The following is a 9,122-nucleotide window of genomic DNA, read 5'->3' on the forward strand; positions in this document are numbered from 1 at the left end:
CGTCCGAAACGGGAACAGCAAGTAGAAGCAGGTAAAACCACCACGGAAAAGTGCGCAAAGCCTAAATGGCGCCATGAGCGGCTCCGAAGGGTAGGGGTCGGTGGCCGTGGTTAAAAATGTAGTTGGTGATTGTTCCTGGCCCAGCGGGGCTGGGACTGGAAGGTTACTGCCGCTTGCGGCGGGGGCTAGGCTGCCACCAAATATTTGTCTGCTGTAGGCCGTCATTGGACCCGCCACCGTTTCGGTGGTGGACGACGGCTGATTCACGTCTTTCTTCTGGAAAGAAGCCACCGTCTATTCATTGAAAGATTCGCTTAGGCTACCTATGTTTCGCGTAGACGCTAACCTTTCCCATTTAAGGCCACATGACGCGAACGAAGTTGTGGTCCTAAACGAAGCCTGTATTGGTAGTCTTCCCACCATTCTTCGTGAACTTATACCGCGAACTGTCCTCAATTTCTTCGGTGTCCGCATGATCACACATATGGCTCCACTCCTTCCGCAGGACTCAATCCCGCGAGACACAATACGCATGGGCTTTCCAGGTTTCCAACACCACATAGAGGCTAGGACCCAAAGTTGCTTCCACCTAGTAAGTCGGCTCTTTCCACACGGTATGCGGTGGGTTCTGCGAGGCATTCTCGCCAAGACGTCCGACCTTGACCGCCAGTGGGACCTCACGACCAAGAACATGGTGTCCTCGTTGGCGCACATTTTCCGCCAAGGCGCCACTTGGACGCAGAGCGTGGACGTTGCCCACATCATTAGACGACTCAAGGCGATACAAGTGGCGTACTTGGCGGGTCAGGAGCACGAAGAAGACATCGATCAGTACTACACCCCCTTGAACGTCTCCTACGGGCCGGACAGCCTCGTCCGCAACTACGGAAAGATGCTCGCCGGCAGCCTAAACAGATACTGGGAGTCAAGCTCAGATGGCGCCGGCTACGATGCGCGTTATGACCAACGATTGAGAGACCTGGACATCGAATGGACGCGCTCCCCTGAGTCACCGTTGGGAATCTGCCTCACTTCCAGCAGCGTGGCCTCTACGGCGCTCGTGATGCGTGCTAACTACTCTTCCACCCTGTTCTCACTCCTGGCAGCCGACGTGACGAGAGCGCTTTCCCTGTCCTCGCTCGAAGATGCCCAGTGGTCCAGCTGGCAACTAGACCGATCCCGCGATCTTCAGTATTGCCTCCTGAAGCGCTACGAGCGAGCCATCCGCAAGCTTCGTGTCTCCGCAACAAACGCGCGCTACTTCCTCGCAGACATCCTCGCGGACAATGCTGTTATTAAGCCCCTTACGGTGGCTTTCAGACGCTTCTCGCACGCTCCCCTCTCCGAACTCGACTGGCATCCCTCCAATCGGACCGCCTGGCGGCTGTTCTTTGTCAACAATGCAGCGGGTTTCTGCGTTCCCAAGAGCGAAGAGGCGCAGATGAAGGAACGCATGCACTATCGACTCATCCTGCCGCCCAGCGTTCGGGTGAACCTTGCTGTCCGGGACCTGCAGAGATTCCGGACAGTCTTCAATTGTCCACGTGACCCTCCAGTGTCCCGGTGTCCCGTGTGGAAAAACGAGGACGATGACAACCCGGTTGAATCTGGCTGGATTTAAGAGATGGTAGGCCTCAACGAATGACAATCATGGCCTGTAACATAATGCACTGTATATTGCGCGAACAGACCTTCCCGCGTTACCGCAGTTGGTTCGTAAAGTGCTGAATTTAGGGTGGGGTGTACCCCTTTTTCTCTTTTTACTTTCATCTATCTGTCAGCTTGCTTTCACACCCATAGGAATAAAGCATTATAAATACATGATTTCTTTACCCACTTACGAAATTGCATATCAAATACTATCAAACACTATGGTCAGCGCAGGCGTGTTTTGCAACAAGGCGAGCATTATATACGTGGTAGGGCTTGATGATTAGGCAATTAACTAAAAGTATGTAACAAGCCATTCCATTTATAAGAGACGATAATCCTTGTAAAAGTTGAGGCCGTGGTTAATAAACTATGCCCTTCTTTTCAATTCCGTTATCTGCAGTAGGGGTCAAAATATTTAACTTCTAAAATACTCATATAAACCCTGTTGAATTGCCTTTCCGGCGTTTCACTTTAAGAGCATGGAGTGTCTAGCGTTTTTTATGCAATAAACACAGATGCCGTTTAAGTATTTCGGGATGTTGAATCAACCACATGTAAAGACGTCGCTAAATAAATATGCAATGCGGTAAAGTCAGCTCAACGACCTTTTTTCTGCACATGTTTCACATTCGGCATTTCTAGATTAAGCTAATTTGGAAACGGGGCCTTTTCCTAATATCTGGCTTGATCTAAAATCTTAATGTGCAGGACGCAGACGTATCTTTCGTAGCTTTCGAGATGCTACGAAAGATATATATTAAAACATAGCCCTGTATATTTCGCAAATAAATTAGTGCCAGATGCTAGTCCGGTGTTCGTGCTCTCATCTGCTGTCATCTTATGCGCTGAAAAAGCGTACGTCTCTTTAGCCGCTGCCTCGAAACATGAGGCCGGGTCGTAACGACGGCCGCAGAACGGCTCGCATAGCGGCCTTGACAGATACATTAGAGAAAATAGAAGAGGAACAGGGTGCCAGCCTCTTCACAGACGCTTCGTTACCCATGTTTTCATCGAAAGCCACGCTGGCAGTTACGACGCGGAATATGCTCGTAACCTGCGCCTCGTCTTTTCCAGAGGCGGCAGAAGAGGCCGCGATAGCGCTTGCACTCGGCAGCCCAAAGTGAGAAGAATTGTCACCGACTCGCAAAAGGCGTATAACAATTACAGAACGCGATGGGTGTCTCTTACGGCACTAAGAATTCTCAAAAGTAAACGCGACGTTCCTGAAAGGAAAGTTGAGTTGGGCTGGAGGGCAACGAACTTGCCCACCAGTTCGTCCGAGAGATGGAACACCGGGAAGAGTAAGGTGAGCCACAGTCCATTACTAGCTATAAGGAAATTACAAACTATTACAAGACGGAGAGGCGATGTTACCCTGACCCTCACAAATCGCTTACCAGACAACAGCAAGCGATCTACAGGCAGATACAGCCAGGATTCTTCCCGCACCCTTACCTTCAACACAAGATGTACCCGGAAAGGTACCAGAAGGAATGTGATTTCTGCAAGACTGAGATAGGCATGCTCGAACATGTCATTGGAGTATGCAACTTCATCAAGGAAATCCCCCCACGTCTTACCTGTCCCACTACCCCACCACCCCATCCCTCATCCTCCCTTACCGAGTGATGGGAGACCTTGCTAACCAGCCCCGCCGTAGAAGAGCAGCTCGTCCTGATCTCTAGGGGCCAGGCGGCCAGGGATGCATATGGGTCCCGTGAAGAGGGAACCACTCCCATCGACGGCGTCTAAGCAGACGTCGTATTTAGCCCGAGGAAATAAAGTTGTTTCTCTCTCTCTCTCTTTATATTCCTTCCTGCTCGTTTCTATCTGCACGCGGTTTCGATGGAGGCGAAACGAAGCGGCGTCCGTGTGCTGTGCGATGTCAGCGCACGAGGTGGTCGAAATTACTCCGTAGCCCTCCACTACGGCTCCTCTTTCTCTCTTTCCACTATCACTCCCACCTTCCTCCCTTCCCCTACGGCGCGGTTGAGGTGTCGACAGGAAACAAGTGAAACAGTTAACGTGCCTTTCCCTTCCTATAAATCAATCAGTTTTTTTATCTGCACGCGGCGGGATAGCGGTCATCGCTGAGCTCCTGAACGTTAACTAGTGGAAACGTGGCGTCTCGTCTATGCATATTGTTGTTGCGTTACGACAAGTGGCACATACACAGGTGCACACTAGGTAATTGGTTTGCTTTACGGGGTTTAACATCCCTTGGTGGCTCGGGGTATGAACTACTGCGTAGTGGAGGGCTGCCTAAATTTAGACCGTGTGGGGGTTTAGACCACCTGAAGGCAGAGAGAGGTGCTTAGCTGTGCTAAAAAATAAATGAGAAGGTGAACGAGCAACAAACCACAAGGGAAGGTGATAATGCACACGAGAAAGCAAATCCGAATGTAGTCATAACTCCATTATTACTGTAAAATTTAGCCAGGCAGTCAATCAGTCTCCAGAAATGAATTTGAGTGCTAGGACAATTTAGCTGTATACTTTCATATGAGTATAGTGCAGCTTTTTTAAATAGATAACGTTATTAACCAGAACATCTGGTGTTGGGGTGTGAGCGAAAACTCCCGAACATGGCGCCGGCAGGCGAAAGCAGGCAGTTCAAAATGGTCGCGCATTGATTAGAGGTAGAGGCGCCTGACTTTATGTTTTGCAGGAGCTGCCACGAAAAGAGAATTTCTTGGGTACATACATGCAAATACGCACATTACTCACAAAACAAAGGCCCCACCGGGGTGGCGCAGTGGTAAGACGCCCCACTACTGTGCCGGAGTTCCCGGGTTCGAACCCGACCACGGTGGCTGCGTTTCGATGGAGGCGAAACGAAGTGGCGTCCGTGTGCTGTGTGATGTCAGCGCACGGTAAAGATCCCCAGGTGGTCGAAATTACTCCGCAGACCTCCACTACGGCTCCTCTTTCTCTCTGTCCACTTGCTCATCCACTCCCCTCTCCCTTTCCCTTACGGCGCAGTTCAGGTGTCCACAGAGCAAGTGTGACAGATACAGCGCCTTTTCCTTCCTGTCAACCAATTATTATTATTATTACTCACAAAACAAAGCACTATATAGGTTACATATGCACAATAAACTAAAAATAGCATGATTCCCCAGAGAGGGAAAACTATAAACTAGGAGGGTTCTAATAAAGGACGACAGGCATCTGAAGTCTCCTAGCTTGTACAACATAGAAGCGCGTATGCCAGCGCCGCAGAAACCGCGTCTCGCCGTGAGTTTCTGTGTCCAGACAGATACTTCCAGACGACGAGGCGCAGCCTCTGCACGGCTGGGTACATTGCTCAGGCGGGAGTTCGGCGCACCTCAGCGAGGCACCTGCGACGCCACAACACAAACGGAATCACACTGAACACAAGGTGTTCAAAAGGGTTGCGCCGGCGCCTGACCCCGGATTTCATGCGGACGTTGAACATCCTTAATGCGAGCCGCCACATTCTTCTCGCAACTACGCATTCGAAAAAAAACATGCGCGAGGCTCTCGGGAGCACCGCAGTTGGCATACTGGTCATCGGGTACACCACCCCATCTGGCAAGGCGCTCTCTCGTGAGGAGGACGCCCCAGCGCCTCAGCCAGTCAAAATATCGCACTTCATTTGGCAGCCGACAAGCTGTCCACTCTCGCCATTTGCTTATAGCGGTCTCTCGTTGCTCATCAGCTGAAAGCCTGCGAACGGCTACTAATTCGCTGATGCGTATGGCTGGTAGGTCGCCTATATTAACAGCCGACAGGTCTGCATCGAGAGTCGACTTTATCTCGGAAACCTCGCGGTAAAAAGGCGAAAGAAAATATTTTATTACACCCGAAAATGACATGTCAAGTACAGCAGTACAAAACAGACCATCGACACCATGGCACGGGGTCAATACGATCATGTGAAAACATGACACGATGGTAAATGACAACAAGAGGACAACTCCCTCCAAATAAAATGGACTGTAAGCATGAATGTTGCTAAAAAATGACAATCAAAAGAGCAAATAATCACGTTGCACATACCCAAACGTTACAACAGACAACAAAAGATACCTAACCATACAGGTTACACAACCGCTGGTGTAGGTTCGAGCTGGACGTTATGTTACATCAAAAAGACCCTCAAACAGTTAAAAACACTGTTTATAGATACATGAAAATATCGTGTTGACCATTGCCGCCAGAATTCTTGTTCTCCCAAAGGCCTGCCACCTCGACCTTCTCCTTCCGAAAGCGCGGGTGATATCAGAATCAGCCTGCCAGGACCATTGCATTAACGTTACTCCTAGGCCCCGCAGGTGCATTCATTTGGATTGGTTAAAATGGGAATTTATATGTGGGCTGAAAGCCTACGCTACGCGTCATACACTTAGAGACGGGGTGTAAGTGTAATTTATCAAGCTTTTTGTTCAGTGGGCAACCTGCACCCGCGTAGAATGCATCTCCTTTGTATCAACCTTATCCGTTCGGAAGCGCTTTCGCCTCTGCCTGCTCGTCTTCGTTTGATTTCTCAATGCGAGATCACATCAGAGGACAGCACGCCGTTATCGTGTGACTCTTTTCGCTTATATCACCATCCGTTTATTTTATCTCTCATTGCATACCCTCTTTTTACCACATTGATTGCTTTTAGGTCAACGCCGCTTGCGGTGAGGGCTAACCAGCCACCGAATTTTTATCTGTTGTAGGCCGTCATTGCATCCGCCACCACTTAGGTAGTGGACGACGGCTGTTGTTGCGGCACGCGTCTTTCTCTCCCTCTTCTTTTTCCTTTCATCTCTATTTTCTCTTCTGTCGGAACGAGGCAACGGAGGTGGCTCAGCTACAGAGCCAGTAGCAGGCCCGTTCATTTTCTTTTCCTTCAAGCTACAACCACAAATTCAGTTTTCCTGCAAAGGCCTAACAGGAGGCCATGGAAAGGTATGATGGGCAAGAAAAAACACTCCAAGAGAAAAGAGAGAGGGTAAGAAAGCCTTTATTAAAATACAGCGAATTTATCCGGCGTTTAGAATTCGCTGGCATGCTACAATGCGCGGGAAAGGGAATTTGGGAGCGAAAGATGGAAGGGAAGTGGTGTGGAAAATAAAAAGAAATAAAGAGGGTACATAAAAAAGGCGACCATTAAATGGTTACTAAGATGCACCGATGAGTAACCGTATAACATGAAATGATCAAAATTATAGTCCGACAAATGGGCTGACAAAGTTCGCTGCATGAACTATATTGAGGGTAACATGTAAGATGAAATTGCAGTTTGTCGAAACGTCCAATGTACATACAAATATACAAATAAAAAGTACACGTCTTATATCTGTTTCCCAGGGCCGATTCGCAGACCTAAAACACTGTTTATTGTTAGAGGTACTCGGAATAGTTTCTGCAGACAACATATATGGTGCGCACGCTCGGGTATGTTCCACAGTTTCGAAAAGATATGAATGGTGAGCAGAAACTTACAACTGAGGTTTGCTTGAACAGGTGGGTTTCATAATTTTACCAGCACAGGCTAAAAACGGTATCAAAGCCATATTTGACGACAACAAAAAATGGTGGGCGGGGTCATCATCTCACTGGAGCGTTGCTTCAAGAAGGCACATATTTCAATACTTTTAACAGCTGATCGACGTGTCACTGAAATAGGCAGTAGCTCTCTTCATGAAATATGCTTCGTGTTCCCGACGGTTTCGTGGCTGCACTTGTGTACGATCTTGACTTTTTGTAAAGGTTGCATTACTGAATCCAACCACGTTTCGGTAAATGACGTTCATCCTAGCAGATTTACGTGACGATCATATCACAAAACCTGTCACAAACCTATTCGCAAGCTCTGCACCCCGCCGGGGTGGCGCAGTGGTTACGGCGCTCGACTACTGTTCCCAAGGTTGCGGGATCGAATCCCGGCCTCGGCGGCAGCTTTTTAATGAAGGTGAAAAGCAAGGCGCCCGTGTGCTGTGCGATGTCAGTGCACGTTGAAGAACCCCAGATGGTCGAATTTCTGCACCCCTCCACTACGGCGTCTCTCATAGCCTGAGTTGCTTTGGGACGTTAAACCCCACAAACAAGCAAACAACTAGCAAGCTCAGCTCTAATTTGTCGATTATGACCGGCTGACCAGTCGACCTGCATAGGAGAAACTGGCATGTGACAGTGTTAAAGCGAGAGCCTTAACACTCGATATACCTGTGCAATGCGAAGAGGTTTCTTTGGCCTTTGCGGTCGTCTACACGCTTTCGCATTATCACATCTAAGCAGTCTTAAATGCATTTAACAGCATTTTGCGATGTGATTGTGACGTAATTAGACCCTCGGCTCCGAAGTGAATTTCATGCAGCGGCCAGTCTGCTCTATGTGTATCTCATGCCGCGTTTCTACCTTATAAGTTCGTTGATGTTAGGTAACAGAGCTGCTTTAGAGATTAGGAGCTGGTATACTGTCGATACAAGCCAACATATGTTTTCGCTTCGCCGCGGTGGCGCAGTGGTTACGGCGCTTGACTACTGTTCCCAAAGACGTGGGATCGAACCCCGGCCTCGGCGGCCGCTTTTCGATGGCGGCGAAAAGCAAGACGCCCGTGCGCTGTGCGATGTCAGTGCACGTTAAAGAACCCCAGGTTGTCGAAATTTACGGAGTCCTCCACTTCAGCGTCTCTCATAGCCTGAGTCATAGCCCCACAAACCAAACCGAACCAACTTAGCTGTTCATTTATTTCGTATTACGTAGAAGCACTATTAGTCGCAGTCGTGCCGCTGAGTCTGTTTCAGAGGTTAGCCAGTCAAAACGAAGTCTTGCATAGCGTACAATCGACACGATCAATCACTGTTTTCGCGTGTTGTGAGCAATGCGCGTTTTAGCAGGTAACATTTAATGGCACTATAGGGTGGTCGCTCCTGGCCCTACTGGGCTGGGACTAGTAGGACATCGCCGCTTGTGGCGTGTGCTAGCCTGCCACCATATTTGTACCTGTTGTAGGCCATTGTAGACAAGACCACACACGACATTTTGTGGGTACCGGAGCACATGGGGGGGGGGGGGGGGGGGGGGCAGAGAACCATAAGGCATCAAAACTCGTCGTAGCGTCCCCTATGTTGCCATAGAGACGGCAGGGACGCTATACAAGGATCGCCTTTCCCTTCCTGTGAACCAATTATTATTATTAATATTATTATTATTCCGTGAGAGGTGTTCTCTATAGCGTTCCTGCCATATCTACGGCAACGTAGGGGCGCGATGACAAGCTCTGGTGCGCTGTAATTTAATAATAATAATAATATTAATTGGTTCAACGAAAGGAAAGGCGATGTGTTCTCCTTGTAGAGCGTCCCTGCCTTCTCTATAGCAACGTAGGGGAAGCAACGACGAGCTTTGCTGCCTCAGGGCTGGCACCTTTTTACGATATCACAAGACATTACAGATTGGAAAGGCACAAATTTCCACCACCTGACGAAACGTTGGATAAGGCACAAGAGACT

The 9,122-nt window shown here is 49.0% G+C and overlaps 1 protein-coding gene across 1 annotated transcript; it reads left to right on the plus strand.

Annotated features, from left to right (window-relative positions):
* Window positions 1-280: 280 nt before the first annotated feature.
* On the plus strand, window positions 281-1,621 carry LOC146178959 (uncharacterized; the record flags this gene model as incomplete). Its single annotated transcript, XM_084580083.1, has 1 exon — window positions 281-1,621. A coding segment is annotated over one exon (1,341 nt), but the record flags the coding sequence as incomplete, so codon positions are not given.
* Window positions 1,622-9,122: the final 7,501 nt, after the last annotated feature.

Source organism: Amblyomma maculatum, chromosome 9 (assembly GCF_055883805.1).
Source record: "Amblyomma maculatum isolate TAMU_Amacu chromosome 9, ASM5588380v1, whole genome shotgun sequence".
Lineage (NCBI taxonomy): Eukaryota > Metazoa > Arthropoda > Arachnida > Ixodida > Ixodidae > Amblyomma > Amblyomma maculatum.